General features: G+C 43.4%; 1 protein-coding gene across 1 annotated transcript in view; it reads right to left on the reverse strand.

Moving 5' to 3' along the window:
• Nucleotides 1-24361, reverse strand: part of UST (uronyl 2-sulfotransferase) — a 266913-nt gene extending 242552 nt beyond the window's left edge. Inside the window, exon 1 of the mRNA XM_037034745.1 lies at nt 23660-24361. Within this exon, the coding sequence (XP_036890640.1) occupies nt 23660-23906 (247 nt within the window). The 5' untranslated portion in view covers nt 23907-24361. The remainder of the gene's footprint in view (nt 1-23659) is intronic.
• Nucleotides 24362-24976: the final 615 nt, after the last annotated feature.

The following is a 24976-nucleotide window of genomic DNA, read 5'->3' on the forward strand; positions in this document are numbered from 1 at the left end:
CCCAGGGGAGGTATGGTGAGAACAGCCAGCCCCACCCTCCACAGCTGAGTCACAGCCACCAGCCCCACGTGGGGCCTGAACAAGGATTGTGGGCCATTCAAAAAACCAAGCGATGAGTAACAGTTCCATTTGAGAAGTAAAAAAAAAAAATGTGCAACATGTTTTAGAGAGACTTCCAACAAAAATAGTTGAAGAAAAGGGAGAGCATGAGGGTTAAAGGTGCAAACGTTCACTTTCTAGAAAACAGATTCCTGGAGCGGGCCTCCCAACAACTGGGGTTGTAGGTAACTAAGGCTTCACGCTGCCTTTTATTACAAGTAGGTCTCTCTACCTCTTTTCAAATTGTTCAACTCCAACTGCTGTATCTCCTTAAAATGTAGGTTTTAACCACACGCAGAGAACCAGATGCTTCTGTGCAAAACCAGTAGTCTGATAGAACAGTTCCAGTTCCCAGGGCCTGAATTCCGGCTGCGTCCCTGACTGCACTCCCACCCACCGGACTCCACCACAAACACTTCTGCTGAGAAAAAAAAAAGTTGATTGTGTTGTAAAACGTGAGCTAATGGTCATTTTTTTTTTATTTGGAAAAAGATTCACGCTGAATAAGAAGCAACAAGCGCAGACAGCACGGCTGCTCTGGCCCAGAGGAGAGCCTTGTGCTGGAGCCTAAAGACAGAATCTGTCCTTGTCATTTGCTTCCTTGAGATGAAGTGAATTTGCCCTGTAATTCAGCCAAAATAAGCAAAAGCCATTCTCTGAAGCTCATGTGTCCTTTAAAATATGCAAAAAAAGAGTTTGTTATACATAACAAACGTTTCAGCTCTGAGTTCCTCCAAGTTAAAAAAAGAAAAGACAATTAGAGGTAGATGTATGTTGTGTTCTTGGAGATTTCTGCTTTCTAAGTGTAAAATTCCTATCTTACCAAGTGTAAACAATTCATTGTGACATCCTGAAACAGTCCCCATACTTGGGATTCCTTTCCAAGAAGGTGAAAACCATGGTCGGCTACCTTTCCCTGCCAGGGACTGCTGAGGAAGCAGCGTGTGGTCTGGAGCAATAGGGCCTGGGTTCAATCCTGCCTCTCCACTTGCCCAGCAAACTAGTTAAGATCTCTAAGCCTCAGTTTGTCCATCAGTAAACTGGAGTACCAATAACTGAGGAGTTTGTAACAGTCAAATAAAATGAATGATGTAGTGATTGAGCCCAGAGTAGTCAACCAATTAACACTAGAATTTTTTCTCCACTGGACTATGACCTCCTTGAAGCCCCCTGGCACATTGTAGGTATTCAATAAATATTTTTTGAATAAATGACGGTATCAATAAGATTTTAATTCAACAACATTCTATCTGTGTTGCCCTTCCCTGCTGAGTACTAATATGACCCCAGATGCCATGACAAATAAGAAAAGATGTGTGAGGCACAGTCTCTGCTGTCATCAAAGAATTTATAAACATAAATGGAATAAGGTGCGTAGCACAGTGAAATAACACCCAACAAATATTGGTGGGGTCCAGTTAAATTCTGCCCACCACCACCACCACCACCACCAAAATGGAACATGAGTTTTACTGCAACAACGAAAAAAAAGGGATGTGCTATTTACATGATCCCTACCACCCTAAAAAAGTCTGGCAACCCCATGGCTTCCCATTTTCTAAGTGAAGAGATGGGTGTGAGAATGTCAAGTCTGGAAGTGCTCAGCATTAAAACGCTCCAAATGAGAACAAATAACCTTGCGGATAGAAGCTCGAATCCTTTGATCTCTTGTTCTTAATCAAGGGTGTAACTCAGCACAGTGGCAGGTTGGGGAGACAGAGAGAAGCACAGAGACAGGGAGAGGAGAAGGGGAGACGCACGGAGGAAACTGGTTTTCCAGGCCTCCCTGGCAAGGACGTTTCTCAAAGTGCAGCCAAGCTCTCAGGTCCCAAGACTTGTCGTAGCCTCTGGTGACCAGGGCAGTTTCCTGCATTCAGAAACCTCTGAACACACCGCAGGATTCATTTCCACCTATGATGGCCCACTAGGTGCTCTCTCAACAGAATCCCACATGTTGGAACAGCAAGGACAGTTACTGAGTACTGTGATGGTCACTAAACTTCTGTGTTCACATAACCCCATAAGAATTGTGAAGAACTTCTGTATCCTAGACCAGTTTAAGCTAACCTCCAGAATTTTTCACCATGTATTTAAAAAGCTGCAAGGGGTATAATTTCCAGCAAGATACATATCAACATTTTTAAACAAAACAATTATATCATTTAATACACATATGTAACAGAATACATACACACACACAAACACAAGAGATACGATACCTGCCATTGTGAATATAAAAATGTGTTTCAGCCCTGGCTGGTGTAGCTCAGTGGATTGAGCACGGACTGCGAACCAAAGGTTCGCTGGTTCAATTCCCAGTCAGGGCACATGCCTGGGTTGCGGGCCACATCCCCAGTGGGGGCCACATGAGAGGCAACCACACATTGATGTTTCTCTCCCTCTTTCTCCCTCCCTTCCTCCCTCTCTAAAAAAAATAAATAAAATCTTTAAAAAATGTGTTTCATATAAAGTTAAAATCAACTGAAGTTGGGACGTAGGTGTGTGTGGGTGTCTATGTGCATGTTTGTGTACATCACACACCACGCACACAGAGGTAAGATTCAGTGAAATTACTGAGGCTTAAACCTCAGGAGCCTCTACTTGCATAAATAAACTAAGCAATAACCTCACTTAGTCACATGTTTTGGTAAAATCTGCAAAGATAAGCTATTTAAGTATAATTAGTTAAGACCACTTTCTCCACTCAAATCTCCCCTTCCTCCTATTCGCTCTCACACTGGGTGACATTTGCACTGATTGGGCATTTTAAGCCCATAATTGTTTATTCTTTTTCCTTAAAAAAGCTTTCAATTTTGCAGAATATTCACAACCTGACAGAGAACAGTAAACACAAGACTGAAAACACTAGTTACCTCAAGTACAGGGAGAGAAGGAGAGCGTAGAAGAGGATAAACACAGGTACATTTAAGATGCCTGCAGTACAGGAATATCCTTGGTAGAGGTGAGTCATCTCGAAGGAGAGAAGGAAGGAGGGAGGAATTAACAGGCTTCTTTCATTCATTCATTGTTCTTTAGTAATTTGTATTTTCATTCCATTTCCCCCACAGACCTTTGTTCTAACTAAATGTATTTTCATGTTTGAGACTACATGTGATCACTCTATTCTATTTTGTACAACAAAAATATGTATGTAAGTTAAAATTCATTTTTAAAGATTTTTTACCACTATTCTATTATAGTTGTCCCAACTTTTCCCCCTTTGCCCTCCTCCACCCATCCCACCTCCTGCTCCCACAGTCAGTCCCCACACTGCTGCCCATGTCCATGGGCCGTTCATACGTGTTCTTTGTCTAGTCTCTTCCCCTTCTTTCCATCATAATCCTCCCCCTCCCCTCTGGTCACCGTCAGTCTGCTCCACGTTTCCATGCTTGTGGTTCTATTTTGTTGATTAGTTTATTTTGTTCATTAGATTTTTCTCATAGCTGAGACCCCATGGTATTTTTCATGTTCGAAGAGCTTAAAATATATATTCTGAATTTAATATAGAGATTACCACTGGTTCATAATTGACCAAAACTACATACAGAATTTGCAAATAATTATTAAAAAGTAAAATTTGATTGAAAATAAATATAGTAATGAGATGAACAGGCCTATGCTGTTTAACCACTTAATATATCTGTACTAAATTTTACTTATTTCAATTTTATTCCTGTTTTTCATTATAATAAACATGAGTGCCAGTAAACTTTGTTGACATAAATCAGCAGATGGGAATTGAAGCAGTTATATTATTGCGACATCACTCATTCTTTTAACATCTTTCTAAATCCTGTAGTGATCTTGATTCCTTGAATAACTTGAACTCCTACACTTGGGTTGAAAGCAAAAAACTGAAACGCCCTGACTTGCAGTGAGATGTGTGACCTTCAATAGTCACGCACTTTCCCAGCACCAGTCTTGTGAATTCCTCCTTTCGCAGGTGGTGGGATTGACACCAGCAGAGTAAATTCAGGCAAAACTCTTTGCCAAGTGTGGGCCGGGCATTGAGGGAGGACTGGTGGGAAAGGAGAGCCTGGGTGACAAGTTCTCAGGGAGATCGATTTTAGGAAGGAATAATCAGGCAGCTGACCATTGAGAATTTGACTCTCTCCAACAACCCCCACTCAATTCCCCCTGGAGAGTCTGAGTGCGCGGTGACCAAAGGTATACAAAACCCTATTGATTTAACATGCTGCAGACCTTGACACCTGGTGTTTGGTGCTAATTCACAGATTTACTCCTGCCTGTCCCTTACATGGTCTTTTCAAAGGTAAAAATCAGCATGAACATATTATAAAATATTTAAACAAGGTGTCATCCAATGGACAGGACTTGAATATGTACCATTTTGTGTATTAAAAATGTGCCTGTGCATCTGTGCACATGCATGTGTTCATACATGTGTGTGTGAGTATGTGGGTCTGTCTTCTGTTGTTTCCATATATCTACTTTATTTACACTTGAAAAATACATTAGACTCTTAATATACATGTCATCTTATTCCAAACATGCAAAAATTGACCATTTTCTTTTTTTTAAGATTTTATTTATTTATCTTTAGAGGTGAAGGGAAGGAGAGAAGTATCAATGTATGGTTGCCTTTCATGTGTCCCCCCACCGGGAACTGACCTGCAACCCAGGCATGTGCCCTGACTGGGAATCGAACCACAATCTTTTGGTTCACAGGCCTGCGCTCAATCCACTGAGCTACACTAGCCAGAGCTACCATTTTCTAATTCATATAAATTTAGGTGAAATTAAAACATATGGAAAGAAATAGAAGTTCCAGTTTACATAACGCACATTATAACTGATCTCATAACATCCTTTATTTTCTATGATTTTTTCAAAATTCCTCACATGTTTTTGTGAGATCATATACCCAAGAATGCTTAAAATACAGCAAGACTAACAAAAGTTGGCTGAATTGGTTAAAGGGGTCAATAACAATAAGTTTAAAAGTTGTAGAAAAGCCAGTAAAACAAATTCCTCATTGACAATTGTAAGGATGTTAGATGTATTATTTTAAAGGTCAGCTAAGAGGTCAGCTGTAAAGGCATTCAGAGTATGTTTATTCGGAACGTCTGCCTCTGAGGAAGGTTCTGGCCCAGCCTCAGTTACCAGGGCTCAGATCCTCCTGATCAGAAAAAATGCAGAGAGTCCAGGAGGATCTCATCCAAGGCGAGGCCTCCGCCGGCCCAGTTGATCCCTGCAGCCTGCCCAGGGTAGGGGGATGAGCCAGAACCTTGCTCCTGCTGCTTAGTCATCCACCATCACAGCGTGCACATTCCCAGCCACACTGAATTTCTACACCTCAGCACTCGACATCAGTCATCCCACTGCTCCCTCATTCCTGCCAAAAGTAAAGCTGAAGAAACTGATACTCGAGAGAAACAACAGGGCCACGTTCAATACCCACTTTCTGAACACATAAACCCACTGAAAAGCAGACACCCAAACTGTAGCAGCTCAGCTTCCAGGGAAATGTCATCACTGCGCTGTGATTGGATACTATGCTTTTTACTTTTATAAAGGGCCAATGTCTGGCCCAGCCTCATGAAAATGGGTCATTTTCGAGGGGCCGGGGGAGGGAGGGACGGAAAGAAAGAACCGCCGCAGAGGATATTGTCTATTACAAGATCCAATAGATTTCTCCTATTATTTGTGGGTGGGAAAAGGCAGGCTGTCCTTTCCCAATGAACAGGTATGCTGCTCATATTAGGTAAGGACAACATGGCACATTTTACTCCCCTTTTGCCTTGGTATCTATTTCATGTGCAGCTACAAAACCTCTCTACTCCAGATGTCACAATTACCTTAATAAAACATATATCACCCAGTAAGGGCCTGACCCAGGGCAAGTTCAGACAAGTCCACTCAGGGCATGGTGCACCCATCTGGGGTTCTGTTTTCCCCTGCACCTCCCCTCTTAAAAGGTGTCCTGAAATTCAAGTGGGCACAGAGTCATTTCAAAGAATGCCTACCCTCCTACTACAATCTTTGCACAGTTCTATTTTTTTTTTTTGATGCCCTACACCCTGCTCCTCCTATTGTGTTTTAACAAAATTGAGGATTTAGGGTCCTGTTTCTGGTTAAAACCAAAACAAAATAATTAGACCGTTCTGCTTTGAACCCCCCAGAGCAGGTGGCAGCCCAGGTAGGCTGGACGTCTTCCAGCAGGGGTGGGAGGACTGAGCTGCCCCGGGAAAAGTCACATTCAGAACTCAGGATTGGCAGCCCCAGCCTACGGAACTCGAGTAAGATGTAAGCGAAGGCACCTCTAAAGAGCTTTCCGTAAAGCAACAGAAAACAAAATCCTGCAATACTCAGAAAACAGCATTTTTAAAGCAGCAAGAAATTATAGCCTAAATGCCAACTTAATCTATGACAAAATGGCATGATCGAAGTTACTGAAATAAATGAACATTGATTCAAGATAATGGCATATCCTATCCTATCCCAATACAAGCGCGGTGGGGATTTTTCTTCCCGTTTTAGCTAATCAGAGAAAAAAAAAACCAATCAACTTGGAGCATACTATCATAAGAAAATGTCAGCAAAGAGGCAAACTGACATGCCTATATTACAATAAATAAAAGCCTGATAAGAGTGAAGTTGATTTTCCTATCAAACTTGCTTTATCAAGATGAAAACACCTTTGAGAGTTCTTGGTAAGAGTTAGAAAAATACTTCCGTGCTTTTGAGATAGTAAGCTTCCATCAGGCAAGGGATGAAAAGGAAAAGGAGGCCCAGACTAGGTGCAGAAGTCTTCCCCCCAACCCACACTCCCCACTGCTTACCAGCTGAGCAACTCAGAGCCCTTCAAACACCTCTGGACTCAGGTTCCTCATCTGCAAAGTGAGCTTAACATCCACCTCTCTGGAGAGCGAAGAAGCAAGTGTGATAGCACGTGGGCAAGCACTTAGCGCTTAGTGAGCTTGAACACGCTGCTTGAATCTGCGGACCATTTCTGACACCTGCTGAGGCCCTTTTATGGCTTTTTGTTCCCAGACTTATCTTCATGAACAACAAATCTGTGGGCTGAAAATGTTCAGTGGTTTCCCCATTACAGGTGAGTACCCTCACAGTCTACTCTTTACCTTAGGAGCCCCCCTTGCAACAAGCCCCCCCCCCTTCCCTTTCTCTTGCCACAATCTCTCACCAGCCACTTTGCAGTGCTTGGTGTACCCAAAGGTGCCACCATTTTGCCCACTGGCTTGTCTTTGCCAATGTTGCTCCTTCTGTTTGGAATAACTTTTTCCCACATCTCTGGCCAGCAAACTTCTATGTATGCTTCAGTACCCAGTTCAAGTGTCACCTCTTCCATGAAGTTCTCTTGTTCTCCCTGATTTATTCCCTCCTCTGTGCTTCCCAAGGCATGTGGATGAATCTCTAGTATCACAAATATATGCATGAAAATAATAAATTTATATAACATATCAGAGATTAGACTAGCAACTCTTGTGAGAACCTTTATGTGTTCAGCACACTGTATTTTTTAAAAAATACCTAACAGTTAAAATGTTATCAAATAATGACAAGGTAGATATCTTAGAACTTTTAATCATTAAATTATTCTTCACAACTTAAAGTGAAGAAGTCAGAGGTCTTAAGACACACACAACATCTTTTGTCCTTTAGGAGAATAGGGAAAAGAAGAAAAATATCCAATAAAATAACAAATAATTTCATTATCTTAGGAGGTTCTTCCTACAAAAAATTGTGACAGAAAGGGCAGGAATATACACAACAAATAACCCCTGTTTGTGAAAGCCTAGAGGCAGAGTTTTGATGGATTTGTTTGTTGGTACAACACACACACACACACAACACAGTAAGTAACATCCCTTTGGCTCCCATACCCTGGAGTGGCACCTGCTCTAGCTAGGCTTCTGGATGGATAATTACAATGAAGATGTGTATTAGCAAACGCACATAAATGCAAATTTCACAGTGCTCCAGGCAGCAGAGTTCCAGATAGCATTGTCTTTATGTGGTGGTGGTTGTTCTAGAATTGAAAGAATCCCTCTAAAGTTCCAAGGGAGCCTCAGAGAGGTTAAGTGAATTACCCAGGGTCACACAGCTGCATGGTGGCCATGCCAGGATTCACACAGAGGACCCCTGATTTGCAGCTCAATGCCCTGTTACACTGCATTGCCTCTTGTGATATTAAACATCTTGTTAAGGACAAATTCACAGGAGAAATGTGATTTCATAAAAAGAAAATATAGACCATATGGTTGACCTATAAATGTCTGTGTTTTCAAATTGTGGTCCCCTGAATATTGCAAGCTTTAAAAAGAATAACAGCCTAGGAGAACTAAATAGCTTATCATCAGGCTGCTTATAAAAGTAGTGTTAGAATGAAAGCTGCCCCCATTACCCAGATGCGGTGAAGGGCTGAGGGCTGCTAGAGCCAGGCTCTCCTTAAGGAGCTCACCCATCACTCCCAGCTAAGGTTTTTAGCCAAGCTGAGAAGGGCGCACGTGACTGTTGAGAAGGGTGGCAGGTAGTGGGGTGGGGGATGGGAAGGGTGCTGGTTCATTTTTTGCTTGAGACCCAGTAGGAATCCAAGAGGCAGAGATCTGCACTTGGACAGCAGGCAGGGCAAGCCAGGAGAGTGGAGAGCGGAGACTGGTCGTACCCACCTGGCAGCACGGGAGCCACGACGCAATGCACTGGCGCACGAAGTTCTCTCCAGACAAAATGGCAGCAGGCGGGGGGCTGGGGGACCGCTGCAAAGCACAGCAGGGAGGGCAGCAACAGAAGAGGCGCAGGCCCAGCTCCTAGCACACGTACAGTCAACCCTCCATATCCCAAGACGCGGAGCCCATGGTCATGGAGGGCAGGCTAAGGGACTTGAGCATCCGAGGATTTTTGTAATCAGAGGTCTTGAAGCCAATCTCTGGTGGATGCCGAGGACCAACTGTGCTATGAGGAGGTCCCAGGTGGTCTGAGAAGCCCTCCTATCCCCGAAAGTTTAGTATTAAATGGTACACGGAGGTTACAAATCCTCTAAAAAGAGTTAAGCTCAAGTCAATCCATTGTGACTTTTGAAAAATGAATGTACTACTAAAGAATGATATGATGACTTTGTCTCTAGCTAGACTTGGAAAGTCACTGAGTTAATTTACATCACAATAAAAGCTGAAAGGATTTTAAAACTAAATGAAAATAAAACAACAAAAGAATTAGAAGAAAATATAAAGATTATGCACTTGACATCAAAATACAAGCCCTTTCTAAGCCCAATACCAAAGAAAAAATAATAAATGGAGAAAGTTCATTAGTGCACAGGAAAAAAGATATTGTTTTAAAAAAACCTAAAAGGCAATTAAAAATAAGGAGATTATTATTTGCACATATGGTGAAGGGCAAATACACATCTCTAAAGAACTCTTGTAATTGATAAAAGAAAGAATACATCTATAGGGGAAAAAGGGAAAGAGCAAAGCTGTAATTCAAAAAAGATGTCTTATAAACTTATAAATATCATCAAACTGCTCAATTACACTTATATTCAAACAAATGCAAATTACAGCATAAGGATATTATTTTTTACCAGTGGAATGGGTAAGGAGTTTTATAAGACTGTGTCCAGTGCTTATAAGAGTATGCGCACAAACAGGCTATAGGCTGCTGGTGAAATACACCCAAAATACAGCAATTTGTGCTACAAGCAATTTAAAAATGGGTACGCACTTTAACCCAGCAATTCTAAGTCTAGGAATTTATCCCAGGGAAGCAGAGAAGTGTGCAAAAATTTGATAATGTTCACCACAGCTTTATTTCGAATCATTAAAAACTGGAACTGGGCTAAAAATAAAAAAAAGTTTTGTGAAAGGAATTATTGTACTTTCACAAAATACTCTGCCACCAGGAAAACCAATGTAAAAAGAAACACATAATCACGTGGAATCACATTTGCGACACTGCCAAGTGCAGGAAGGAACCATGTAACCAAACCAACGCATTGTGATAAAGGAATCAACATGTTTTTATTCTCTTCATGTACTTTTCTCTGTTTCCAAGTTTTCTCCAATGATCGGGTATTAATGGGTTTCATTATTTCTTAAATAGTGCTTTTAAAGTATTCTACAAAGTCATTCTAATTATTTGCTCTGTTTGCATCCAATTATTTGCTCTAGCCATAAGAAAACTTTACCTGGGACATTTGGATAGTAGGGACACTTGGCAGTGAATCCTGATACTATGCCTCACCATCAAATTTTAATTTTTTTTAAACATCAAATTTTAAAACAGTGCGAGAATCTTCAGGAACTATTTGAAGAAACTTCCCACTCAAGACCAATTGTTTTACTTCCTATAATTACTAATGAACTTGACATTAGATCAAAATTTGTATGTTCCCAAATCTCCAAATAGCCTGCATGCATTTCAATACTGTGGATTGCCAAAACTAATAAAAACAGGCACTTCTAAACTTGAATCAGACAAGTATGTGAAATCCCTTAAGAAAAATCTAACGTTCTTAAATTCAGATGATCAAATTGGTGAGTGAAAATTCTGTTAAAAAAATCTACAAAGTGTTTCATAGCACAGTGTTTAACAAGCTAGGCTGAACCCTGACCCATTTGTCTGTTTATGGGTACTAATGGCTTTCCAGGAATGATACCATGTGGACCCTTGCCGCTGGAAGTGTGGCCCTCCACCTGGGGCACTGCTAACACCTGGGAGCTAGTGGAAAACACAGAATCTCGGCACCCCACCCTCCCATCTCAGACCTACCTTACAGCATCCACAGTTTAACAAATCCCCTGGTGATCAGAATGCACATTAAAGTTTGAGATGAGCTGGTATGGGGAAGCTAAAGGCTAAAGTGTCATAAGTCACAGCCAAATAAAAGCTTATAGATTTAAGTCACACTATCTCCAGGACCCAGCACATGACTGGATTTGCTGAGCACGGGTTGAAAGAATGAACCTGAATAGATGGAAAAGAGGACAGAGAGGATGACCGCCAAGCACACTTGAGGGAGGGCATATGAAAGCAATAGGAAAACATATGTTCTCTGAGCCTCTATGTCTCCTTGATGTGAAACTTCAATGAAGTACAAGCATGTGGGCAAGACTTACTCTAAAATTAACAAAAAGCCGCCTATCATTCCCACTGGATAGCCAGGGCTAATCTGGCATAAGGGGGCTGTGTTTTGAAACAGGGATGCAATATGCCATAAAAAAAAACAAAACACAAAGACAGAAGCCCACCCAGAAACCAAAGCATGTTCTAGTATGTTTTCCCTACCAAGCTAAGGAGCAAACCTAACAATACGCCTACACACACACTCACTAGGCCAGAGGGCAGGTCAGAGAGTGACACCATTGTTAATTATCAGGACACAAGCACATAGAACCTGCTGACCTCTCCCCCACTATGAGAAACAGGAGAGCAAACCCAAGAATACTTGAATAAAGCTTGTCCAAATGCATTTGAAAAGTGCACTGTCAAGCGAGAAAACTGTGAGACTCAGAATATTTTGCCTAAGTAGTAGCTCGAGAGATCCTTTGTCTAGGTGAAAAGGGCAACAAAAAGACAGAGGTTGGGGATGCTAACAGATATTTCCTCCTCCCTCCCTCTAATTTCTGGGAACTGCTTCACCTCGCAGCAGGACTGGAGGAACATAACCCCAAACACTGCAGACTCCTTAAGGCCTTGGATCTCTGCTGGGCAAGCAAACAAGAGCCACCTTTGGAGCTGGGAAAAACACAGGCAAAGAAAATAATACAGCCTCCATCCTGTGATCTGCTGAAGCAGAATAAAGACACTGCGCCACTTAGTTTTTATACGTATGTAGCTTTCCGGAATCTCTTCCTCCATTTTCATCTCCATGTGCTCTGCAGACCTCAGGTAGAGAGTGGCTTCTGTAGAACCGATCTGGAGGGCACACGGCACATTTGCAGGAGTAACCAGTGTGAGCCCCGCACTGCTTCAACTGCACCACACTCTGAAGTCACGTCCACATTCCGCTCCTCCGGGCAGGTCTTGCACACGGGAACTCCTCACTCAACCTGCTCAGAGGAGACCACGATCCCGAGGACGGTCTGGCGAGACTGGAGATGCAAGTGTGCCCAGGCCCCAGCTGCTCAGACACCTTCCTCAGCCTTGGCTCGGCCTGTCTGCCAGTTGCCACATTGGTTTCTGCACTGCTGTGGTAAAAATAACTTCCTCTTGAGGTGACTAAATCTGTACGTGATTGTACACATTTTTTGGCACGTCGTTGGATGAATCTTGACACTCCAGCAGAATGAATTCACGAGAAATCTGCAGTCCCGTTTCTGGAAAGCTCCAACCACGCTTTCTTGTATATTGAGAAAATACTTCCCGGCAAGATAAGATGCTGCAGTCTAAGCACTACGTCAGTTCCTTCTTTCCCGTGCTTCTTGCTGACTCATCAAAGTCTCAGGGGTGGAGGGAAGCAGGGACAAAGGCAAAGGGCCCTTTGCTTGATGGCTGTGGTTCCTGGTGTACAGAAGGGCATCTCCATTGGCAGATGGCCCAACACAAGTGTGGCCCCCAAAATCTCAACAAAACTTTGTACTTAGGTCCTGAAACCTGGGTCTACTTCCCGTCATCACTACAGGACAGTGGTGAATGTGGCAGTCATTCTCAAAAGAAGACAGTTTCCAAGACAGCCATTTCTGGTAGCAACTTCTGTCCACGAAGTAGGCTGTCCAATAAAAGGAACTGGCATATTTCTCAGTTCTTCAGGCCAGTGAAGGACCAGATCGACAAAGCAAAATAACAAGATGCACAAGGGAATAAACATCATTTCCTATTTTCACATGCTTATTGGCCACTTGAGCTTCCTTTTCTGTGAATTGCGTGCTCATATCCTTTGCCCATTAATCTTGTGAATTCTCTTTTTCTTACTGGTTTCTTGATCCACCTGTATATTAATCCCATTTCCTAGAGAAATATTTGTCCCCAATCTTGGCATTTTTTGCTTTGTTTATGGGGTGTTATTGTTCAGAAGGTTTCCCTTTAATGTTGTTTTTTCCTTGTTGTTTTGTGCTTTCTGCATCTGAAAGTGACTTCCGATGAGGAACTGAAAAATAGACCTATTTGTCTGGACAAGATTTATGCGTTTGGGGGGGTTACCAATGACAATCATCATCATATATTCAATTCTTTGAAAGAGGAAGAAATCCAATAGACTAATCTACACAGTTCCCAGAAGAAGAATTGGAGAAGTAGCTGGAAGCTACGGGGAAGTAGCTCACCCCATGGTAATGAATCCCCTCAGCCAGTGGATCTGTCCACCACGGAATGGGATGACCAGTAGCAGTTGAGGTTGTGAGAATCCTCTTTGAACGACACAAACTACTTAATCCTCTTTGTTTTCCTTCTTTGTTCCTACCATCCTGGTAGACCCTGGATTCAGCAAAGCCATGTCTTAGTCTATCTCCTCTCTCTCTCTCTCACTCTGCCTTGCTAAGGACATTCTACTCCCCACAATTTCTAGAGCGAGATTCTCCCATGGATGCCTGGATAGGCTGGGGCAAACTGGTGGGTTTTTGGGAAAAAACAATTATGATTAAAACTCTGAAAATATTGAGCTAAAATATTTTTGCATATTCAGTTTGTCTTAGTCACTTGATTCTTGCCATCTTTCAAATAAGCATCTGGCTCCAAAAGAAATAGCCTTACATTTTCATTTGCTATAGTTAAGTTGTTTCTTGTCTCTCAATATATGATTTTAAGAGGAGATGGAACCTCAGATAACATCTAATTCAGTGATGCTAAAGAGAAAAAGAGGCACCAGCCCTTGGGGGCTGTCTGTGAAAATCACCTAGAAAACTTCTTTAAGGAACCCCCAAACCAACCCATTCTCCCTTTCCTGGTACTGGGACATATTCCCAGATGGACCATCAGGGCCACATAAAAATATTGCTGCTCACAGGGTTCCTAGGCAAAAAAAACCAACAGAGAATCCCAGACATAATGAAACTTCTTCATTTTAGAGATTCAGAAACTTAAGCCTAGGAGGCTCGTGTGACATAACAGCACTGACCACTGAATTCTTCAGGGACTCGTTCCAGACCCAGGTCTAGTTCCTCTTCCATCAACCCACACGTGTTGCCTGACAGTTCTCTTACCCCAGTGGGAAGGCATTTGTGGCAAGAAGCCTTCTTGTCAAAGCAGGAAGTTCTGTGCTAGAATTGCAAGGTCATGGTTTCCCTGGACAAAATTTAACTTTCTCTTAAATAACATAAAATCACTTTTGCTTTCAACTTCTCAAGGGATTGGTGACCAGCTGCAATGGCTGGTAATGGCCTTGTAGCTCTCACTTGCCCCAACACCCATCAGAGACTGAGCAGGTCAAAGCAACACAAAGTGGGAAAGGAAAACAGAAGCAAGTTCACCGGCCTCTTGACAAAGACAGGATCTACTGCTTTGGTTCACAGCTATTGCCCTGACCTCCTGCGGAAGCAGAGGAAAGAAAGTGTCCTTACTACTGGGTGTAGTAAGTCCATCATAAGTGGCCATTCTCAAACCATCATAGTGTATGCTTGGCATTACAATTGTTTGAAAAGGTGTGATTTTTGGATCGCTAGTCCAGCCCTAGAACAGCTGGTGATCCCAGAGAGTAAACTTCAGCACACTCCCTCTGCACAACTATTTTTATTTCTTGAACGCAGCAGGGAAACTGTGTGTATAAATTCAAAATGAAATAAAGTAGGCTGGGAAAAGAATGTGTTTTTTTCAAGACTGTTTCTGGGGAGCAGAAGAGAAGATAAAAAGCAGGAAGGTTTGTGTGTGTGTGATTAATGGGGCAAATGACAAGAGTTCATTAGCTGCTGAAGAGCCTTTGCCAATCTAAGGGTGAGAGTGACGAGATAAACCACAAAACAATAGACTAGTTTGGTAATTTCATATTTCTTGGTCACCATGGTCCTTTCAATAGAAGCCAAGCCACAGTGAATTTGCATACTGTACTAGTATGCATGTTTGTATGAGTATGTGTGCATGTGTGTGCACATGTGCACAAGTTCATGTGTGCCAGAAGAAGAGGGAGTCTGAGAGAGGCAAAGAGTAAGGTGAGAAAATGGACACTTATTGAATTTGGATGCTGGGCCTTGAGTTAGAGAGCGCTCTATAAATAGCAATTATTAATCCCATTGTATAGATCAAAATACCAACGTTTCAGAGGAATCAAAAAATTGGCACAAATATTCACAGCACGTAAGTGGTAACACAACGATTCATGCCAAGGTCACCGCTCTAAAGTATACTTTTTCTAATTCCTGATGCTTCTGGCCCACAGAAGGCCTTCAATGAATATTTGATGAATGATTCTTGAACAAAGGAATTTATGTTTCAGAATATTTCATTTTTATTTTCATCAAGACTATGAAAGTAATGCTCACTGAACTTGAAAAATATCAGTGGTGTTCCCAGAAATGCAGTATGGTTGAATGTAAATGGTTATTTAAATCATCTATTAGTGAATGGAGAAAGAATTATTTAAAGCCATGGCTTAAGGTTATTTTAATATCTTTCATCAAAATAGGGTGACTGGGTTTGTGCACTGAGCCTTAATTATACAGTCTACCACTTTGCAATTCTAGGTTAAAATCCATGCAGCTGCTATCAAAAATCACATCATTTTATGGTTTCCTCTGCTTAAAGACTCAAAGTCATGCTGGAAATGTACTAGCTAATTTAAAACAAATTGCTACCCAGGTAAGACACTGACCTAGAGAGAGAAATAAACTGCTGTTCTGCACACTCCCAAAGCAGCTGGCTTGGGGTTCAAGAAAATGACAAGAAACAAGAATTTTGCATTCTGTTTGTATGCAGCCAAAGCTCTAGGTTGACCTTGGATGCTCTTAATTACAGGGATAGCCCTGCGAATGCACCTCAAAATCCCTACAGGTCAGAGGTGGACCATGATCCCTGTGCACAGAAGGCAACGTTTAGCAAACTATATGTCATGGTGGTTTTAATGCCTTTGCTTGGAGCATACACTTCAAACAGCCTAGAAGAGATGGGCTGTAGACATCAACTGAGTTTGAGTTTTTCCTGGCACCCCTCTCCATGTTGTCTGCTTAAAATAGTGATCAAACAAAACAGGCTAAGGAACCCTACAAAGAGCAGTCTGCTTCGTGAATACTCTACCAAATCCACAGACCCTTACAGCAGGCCTGTGCAGAGCGCCCCAGAGAGAGGTCAGAGGAGAGATGGAAAGCACTGAATAAGCTTCCTCCTTTCAAGGAGCTCGCCCTCAAATTATCATAGTACAAGGTAGAATGTCAAAACTTCAGAAGTGATCATGACATAAACGCCACAGGAGTTCAGAGATCGTCAATGGAACTTTAGTTTCCCCAAACCATCAACACAGAAGCAACAGCAGAAGCAACGGCGGGCAGTGAGGCAAAGGTGGGCAAGAAAAATGAGCTGGTGGCTATCTTGGGAAAGTGCAGATAGGTGATAGAAAACTGGAGACAGCTCAAGTGGAATAGCACATCCTAAATGCTAAACAGCTAATGTGGCTCCCTGGTAAGTACTAATATGAAACTTACAAATTATTCAAATTGAAGCTATACCAAGCGGCATGGAACTGGCTGTCCTTATTTTAAAGCTTCCTATTTTGACACTATATATTTTTAAAACCTACTAAAAAATTCAAACACTTTTGGAAAACACTTCTTCCTAAAGTTTGTAAGTTATTCTACTTCAGAGAAACAGAGACAGGAAATATTGTCCTTATATATTTGTCCTGTACGCTAAACCACAAACAATGTGAATACAAAATGAATTGTGTATGAATTCCAGTTTTATGAGAGCACTCAAGATCCTTGGTAGCCTTGTAGCACATCGTATAAAGAACATAATGCACCCAAATGCTTTCCCCTGCTGAGCTCGTCAGCTCCATTCTCATGAACAAATACAAAGACAAATACTCCCATCCACTGAACCGTAATCTGTTGTTCAAAATTGGCCATGCTTATATTCCACATCCAAGTTGCAGGAATCTTTGTGACGTCAAAGTGCTAGCTATCCATAAATTATCATATGTTACAGCTAACTGCAGACAGCCAAAGTGTTTAAGATTTGAAGTACTGTAAAAAAGACCCCCCAGATGCTTTCTATGAGGTTCTTGCTTTCAATCAATTATTAGGAATTTCCTTAGGTTTTACTATATCACCCTAGACACTGTACTTAGCACTTCGAAAGTGACTGAAGCATGAAATGAGTTTCTTGTGCTTTGAGAGGTGCATACCTGTGATACTGTGAAGATACCTGTGTATCTTCATTTTTCCAAAGAAGATACACAGGTGGTCAACAAGCACACTGAAAGGCACTGGATGTAACTAGCCACTAGGGGAGCACAAAGCAGAACCACAGTAAGATACCAGCTCACACTCACTAGGACGGCTATAATCAAAATAATGGAAACTGGCCAGTGTCGGTGAGGATGTAAAGAAGCTGGGACTCTCATACTCTGCTGGTGGGGATGCACAATGGGGCAGCCACTGTGCAAAACAGCTTAGCAGCTCTTCGGGAAGCTAAACACAGTATTGTCATATGGCCCAGCGATTCCACTGCTGGGTATACACCCGAAAGGACAGGAAATGAGTGTTCAAACAAAAACTTGTACATGAATATGTATAACAGCACTATTTAAAATAGACAAAAGATGGAAATATCCGTCAACGAATGAATAAACAACATTCATACAATGGAATAGTATTCACCCATGAAAACAATAAAGTGTGGATACCTGCTACAACATGGACGAGTGAACCTTGAAAACAAAATGCTAAGTGAGTAAAGCAAGCCCCAGAAGATATCATGTTATGTGATTCCATTTCTATGAAATATCCAGAATAGGCAAATCTATGGAGACAGAAAGTCGATTAGTAAGCCCTTAAGGGTGGAGTGGGGAAGGGGGAAGAAGAAATAGTGAGTTAGCCAGAGGGTACCGGGTTTCTCTTTGTGGTGATCAAATACCCTAAAGTTCACTATAGCAATGGTTGCACTGGCCTGTGACTACACCAAAAACAACTATTAAAAACTATTAAGCTATTGAAACTTTAAATGGGTGAATTGTGTGGTCTGCAAATTATATGTCAAGCTGCTTAATCATGACCAGCATATACTAAAGTGTGCTCCATTTGGCATTTTCTTGCACAATAATTGCTACACTCTTCAATTGTGCAAAGAACTCTAGGTGAAATATTAGTGTTTCTGTCCCCATTTCTGATAAAGAAAGGGGCTTACATTCATCATTGTTTGCTTAAAGTTGAGTTTCTACAGTAAAAATGAATATAGGTAAAGCAAAGTACATTTGTCGTTGTCTTACTTTGTTCCAAAACAAATTAGCAAGTTATAACTCTTAGTAATTTTAGTGGGTACAATTCATCAGATAAAGGGCCTTATCATTGCCCGTCACTGTACCTTTGAGTATTACTGCAGGGCCAGCTCCTGTCCTTCTCCTGCAGCTTCCCGTCGGGGAAGCAAAACATACCGTTTCTCTTGGGACTCAAAACACTTGAGCGCTTTTATTCCAGTTTCTCAAATACAAAACCAACTAGTGTTTTAAGCCTGGCTTGATGACAGGGAATTTGAAGAAAGAAGGTATCCGGATAATACATATTTATACATATTTTTAAACAATTCATACTAAGACTAGTCTACGTTAAAAATAGTTTACAAGGCGGAATGCTTTTCACCATCCATTCTGTGTGTTTATGGAACAGACCACCACAGTCAAATTCTACTTTCTGTTCTTCCTCTAATACAGTGCTACTGTGTCCCCATCCAACACTATAAGACAAATTTTCAGCTATGAACAAGAATGTCATTTTCTTTTTATGTCAACAATTTGTATTGATAACATCATATTTTATGCAGTGGCTTCCTGGATTGCTGTCTGGGGCCTGGAGTACTATATTTAATCCATACGTGAGGTGCAGAAGAAAAACTAAATTTGGCTTTTAAGGTTTAGAGAAACTATTTTGTGACAGATCTGGATGTTTATTTTCATATTTTTCTTTAAATTCACTTAAATGTAGAAAATTCTAAATTCGATAGTTATGTGTTATATATATATATATATATGGAAAGAGAGAAAGCACGCGATATCAGCAATTCTAGAAACTAGAGAAGTATACCCCCGTTTAAAGGAGTATAAATTAAAAATAGAAAGGAAAGCACATTAACTTGAGATCGACCCAACAAACTCAGTTCCCATAAAGGCTAAATCACAAATCCAAGGCTTGATGATAAATCATTAGAGTTTGCTGGTTGTATAAGATCAGTAGTAAGCCATCTGGCTTATTCAGTTTACATCAGGGTAGTGAGTGTTATTCCAAGTTTTTGATATTTTCACAGATCATAAGTAATGAGGCTACTGGCAGAGGCTAAAACATAACCTAATTTCTGGGGGAGATGTCAGTTTTTGGTTTGTTTGCCATAGCAAATCAAAGTCTGAATGCTGCTTAGAAAAAAAGAAATCATTTCACCGAATTGAAGAGACTATGGTCTCTAAGTACAGCAATTTGCTGTATTCGTCTAACTACCCCTGGTTTTTGTTTGTGTTCTCTCTCCACCCATTTCAGGGAGGGAAAAAGTCAGGGCAACAGTTACCCCTGCATAATTTTCCTTCCCCTAACTTGCTTTCCCATTTCTTGAATATGCTGTAGCAGAAAGTATCTTAAAGGAGAACAGACTTTGCCTTCCCCCAAAGTGACTAGAAAGAAGGAACTGTCTGACCCTGGCTCCTGTAGGAAGAAAAAGCATCCTTATTCACTCCTCTGCCCCCCTTCTTCACACTGTACTTGCTGGTTGCCCTGCTTCACCCCAACTTCAGAATGTCTAGAGCCAGCTGGGACTGCAGCTGTTGGCTGGTCCTTTCCTTGAAACAATGGAGCTAAAGCAGCAAAGAAGATGCATTTTTAAAAGTCAAAATTTAGCCCTGGCTGGGTTGCTCAGTTAGTAAAGGCATCATCCCAATACACCAAGGTTTCAGGTTCCACGCTCAGTCAGAGCGCATACAAAAATCAACCAATGAATGCATAAATAAGTGGAACAAACAAATAAATCTCTCTCTCCCCACAACCCCATCTCTAAAATCAACCAATTAAAAATATTTCAAAAGTTAATTTAAACAATGAAACCATGTACAGCACCTTTAAAATAGTTTATAAATCTCTCCTCTCTCTCATCTCCCCTTTCAAATATACAGGAAGCTGCCTGAAAGCAATACCGTACTCCAGAACAATGGTTCTTGAACTTGAGCAGGCATTGGAATCACCTGGAAGAACTGCTGAGGCACAGACTTCTGAGTCCCACACCCAAGCTCCTTCATTCCTCGGGTCTGGGATGAGACCTGAGAATGCGCATGTGTAGCAAGCTCCCAGGTGATGCTGATGCTGCAGGCCTAGGGACCACACTGAGAAGCACTAGCCCAGACAAAGAACAAAGAGAGAAAGATCAAGAATTCACGATTCCAATCTACATCACCTCCAGTTGTGCGGCGCTGGGGTGTCGAGTTCCCTAGCACATGGAGGCAGCAACTCGGAGACGAATACAGGAAGGTGGAGTTTGACTAGACCTGCTGCTTGAATTAGTTTTCTTCTGTTGGTCCCTCAAGATACTTAGTAAAAATGTCAAGCAAAGGAAAGTGAAATTAGGCAAATAAGTATGACCATTTTTTTTGCCAGTCAGCTCTTCAGATTCCCACTTGCATTTTGGCTGTATTTCCATTTTATCTCTGAAACTTCTCAGTGCTATACAGTGAGTCCTGACTCAGATTTGGGTTCAGGTCTTGCCTTACGAGCTGTGTGTCTTCCAGCAAGTCAGTGAACCTCTTTGCCTTTACTTCTCCCATATAAACAATGGGAATAGCAGTAGAACCTACCTATAGTGTCACTGTGCTGAGACAATTTCATCCTGCTCCTGCGTGGGCTGGCACATAAACCATAATGTAGTTTTTCTCGTGAGTGGTCCTATCTCTTGGCTTCCGTATGAGAATAGTCAATATCCAATATATTAAGTACACTGCCAATCTGATACAACAGGTTCAGTCATTACTTCAACAAATAGCTATCAAATAACTCTATGTCAGATGCATAATATTACATAAGTATATTAAAATAATATCCTGTCAAGAAAAATGTTTGTTATAAATGTTATTTTGATTTAGAAAATTATGGCTTTACATGAACTTATATTTAGGAAAAATATTTACCTCCAAAACTGAGAGGATATGTTTACTAACAGCAAATTTTGTTTTGACAGACACTAAAATAATAGAATGGAGGAAGTAAGGGGAAACTAATGCCACAGATACCTTGGCCTTAGATTATTAAGGGCATATTTTAGACCCTCTTAAGGACCACAAGCCCACTTTGCCCCAAAATTATTTTATTTGTATAACAAAACAACAAAGGCCAAATTTGGCCAAGGACATACTATTTTCAGTTCACAGTGATGTCATTTTTTTGTAACGGATCACGTCAGTCAGAAATTTAATGATCAGTTCGTAATAAGAGTGATGTGTAACCCGTTAGTTCTTCCTGCTTCCCTGAGTGAATGCTGTGCGTTTACCCTTCTACCAATGGAGCCCAAGTGTACGGGGTGTCATTTTTTGAAATATGTAATGAATGCACTAAATTCTGGATACAACATGTATCTGAATTTTCAGACGATTAATGTGGTAGATATTGAAGTTTCTTCATCTTACCTTAATGATACCTGTGTTCTTTCTTCCTCCCAGATTTGTCCACCCCAAGAAGAATATCAAAACCACAACATTTCAGAAGCCAGGTACAGGTGTGAGACAACTCAGCCCAGCCCAATTTTACCTAAAACACTGAGGCCCGTGACGTTGGAGTACCCTGCCCAAAGCCAAGTGCTGCTGAGCACACTCAACACAAATGTCTTCCTTCCCCATCCCCTGTATGTTCCCTGCACCACTGGTCTCCATATTTGGCTGAAATGAAACTTGTCCAAAGAATTCATTATCAGATTTTATGGACAAGGACCCCCGAGCTTCAAAAGCAATCACTTTTCCCAAGCCAGATAACGGTGATTGTTGGTGGTGGTAAAACATGGTTACCTTTGTGGCACTAGCAGGTGTCTGAGAGCAGGTGAAGCTATGAGACTCCAAACTCCGGAACTCGGGGAAAGAAGAGATCCGACCCCCTAGAAGTGCATGACCCCAAGTCTCCTTAAAAACCAGATGCTTAAGATCGTGTTTTGGAATTCTACTTGGACAACATTTTCCTTTAATTTTCCCTAAAGCATCTTACAAAACCATACTTCCCCAAAGTTTCTACAGAAATGGAAGTGCTACTTTTAAAATCTGAGCTTCTCTACATAGAAAGAACATTATTTGATCTGAGTTTACATTTCAAAAAGCTCTAACACGTGTCACTTTGCTGAAGTGGTTTTTTCCTTTGAAAACGGGACTCGGGTGGGGAAGTGTGGCAGCCTGCAGCTCGCTGGAGTCATTTGGCCCATTACGGTTCCTAAGCTTTAGCGGTTTCTCTTTGCGCACCCGCTCGCGTCAGTCAGATGCCGGATGTGTGCTGGTGGCTTTGGTTTTATCACCTTGCATGTCTGCAAGAAGCTGGAGCCCTCCCAGACTCTCCCGTCTTCCTCGCAGGACCTCTTCTGGCCACAGACTTGTGGCAGATTTGCATCCTGCCTTGGCCTGGGCACTCGAGCCAGCGCAGCACCTGGGACCTGGGTGTGCAGGCACCGCTAGCTTCCGGCGCTCAGACCGAGAGCTGCGGGTCACGCCCTCTCTCTGAAGCCTCTCTTTTCTCGCGGCACAACCTCTTCCTTACCTCTGCTAAAAACAGTCAGCCTTGCTCCTAAAAAAACAAGCACAATCCTCTACAAAAGTTCGGACTTGAAACACACAGAGCGCAGAGGACCGTGGAGTCAAGACAGGCGACACTGCCGGTCAGCCTGACTGATGCCCTCCGACAGCCCCAGATCTGCCTGCACAGCCCGCTCCCCAAGTCCCGCTCTCTGCTGGGCACGGGTTGAGCAGGGGCTGCCAAAGGTCAAGCCAGCTCAGGGACAGAGCAGAACCTGAAAACTGCCTCTGGGTCACCCAGACCAACGGCAGAAGGGGAACTTAGGGGCAAAATTTGCAGAACCCACCATGGAAAGGAGCTAAACCCACCCGCACGACCCTGAGAGCTGGACAGGGCAGTATGCTGCCTCTCTCCCCACCGGCAGAACTGAATATACACCCACTCGCACACACCCACAAACACACTCCGGCACTCCGCCCAGATGGGGAGGTGGAGGCGGGGAAGGTAGGCAGTGCCCTGCCCTGGGGTACCTGTCCGGCCTGTCGACCGAGGCAGACAGCCACGTGGGAGGGAGCAGACGCCTCGGGCTGATTCACTGAAGCTCGCAGGCATCCCACTTGGGAAGCCTCGCATCAGCGGGTAGGCGGGTGGGGGGGCGGGGGCGGGAAGCACCGAAAGTCCCAGGTGCGCCTCATACCCACCACCCCCCGGAACAACTTCTCCCGGCCAGCGTCCCCCTAGTGCCTGCCTCTCTTCCTTACCCAAATACTGTCGCAGGTCGAGCAGGAAGCGAGGAGGTCCCCCGCTGAGTTGATAGAAGAGGGAGCCCAGGCAGAAGACCAGTAGGGTGGCCATGCAGAAACCGTAGTCCCGGAGGGAGAAGCGCAGGAAAGGCAGCTGGGAAACCCGGCGCTTCCAGCTGCCCAGGCCAGGAGCAGCGCCCCCCAGAGGGGCCACATGGGGCCAGGGATCTGCGCCGCCGCCGGGATGCTGCTGCTTCTTCTTCATCGCCTGCTCCGCCGCCTCGCACAGTCTGCCCGTGCCAGGAAAAGGTCACCCATCCGTCTGCAAGCAGGAGAGCCCGGCCGGCCGTCTGCACATGGGCAGGGCCGCGCGGAGGGCAGCCCGGGTGGGGGCGGGGAGGGGCCGAAGTTGCCGGGCTCAGGAGACTTTCCTCGGCATGGTCCGCGCCACGGCGGCCTGAGCAGCGGAGGTGCCTGGCCCCGGCTCGGGGGCGCTGCCCGCGCCCTGCCCGCTAGCGCCCCCGCGCCCTGCGTCCCGCGGTGCCTCGGGTTCGCTCGCGGCCGCCGGGGCTCGCCTCCAGCGCCAGCGTGGACCCCCGGCTTTGTGTCTGTCGGTCTCGGCGTGTTTTGTCCCGGTTTAGGCTCCTCTAAAAAACGGCAGGGAGGAACAGGAGGCGGACACCAGCCCCTCGCTCCACCTCCTTGACAGGGGTTTTCCTCCTTCTCCTCCCCTTTCCCCCTCCGGCTCTCCGCAGCCCTCTCCCCTCCTTCTTCCCTCCCTCTCCCAGCTTGGGTCTCCGGGTTTCTCTCCGGTGTCACATTACTGCCTCTGCCTAGGGAGGGGCGGGGTGCACGGCGATTATTCGCAACAAGGAAGAAAGTTTCTGGGTGTTTTTTTTCCTTCCCCCTTTTTCTACAATGTGGCCTCAGTTCCTGCGCCACCAGCGACCTCTTGGGGGCCCCGCTGACTTCCCTCTCGTAAACAGTCACCGGCAGGAAGAAGCACGACTTTTTTTCATATATATATAATTTTTTCTTCATTTCAGAAACTTGATTCTCTTTCGGTATCCCGAGCTTTTCACAAAAGACCGATAAAACATCCTGGGATAGAGAGTCAAGACCTTGCTGAGACGGTAAAGGAACAAGTGGTGTAACTCGGAATTCAACACGCCCAGGCTCTCGACCGACTCGGGGAGGAGACACAGAGCTTTCTTCCTGCTCGTCCCTCGTGCTGCAGCTACTCATCCACGGTCGCTACCGGAGAGACAGGGGTGAGGGGCGCAGAGCGGACTCGAGGAGGTTATGCTGCTGGCAGATACCAGGGGAAAGAGCCCC

The sequence above is a fragment of the Sturnira hondurensis genome, unplaced genomic scaffold (genome assembly GCF_014824575.4).
Source record: "Sturnira hondurensis isolate 20B ecotype Veracruz unplaced genomic scaffold, ASM1482457v3 Scaffold0022201, whole genome shotgun sequence".
NCBI classification, from domain to species: domain Eukaryota; kingdom Metazoa; phylum Chordata; class Mammalia; order Chiroptera; family Phyllostomidae; genus Sturnira; species Sturnira hondurensis.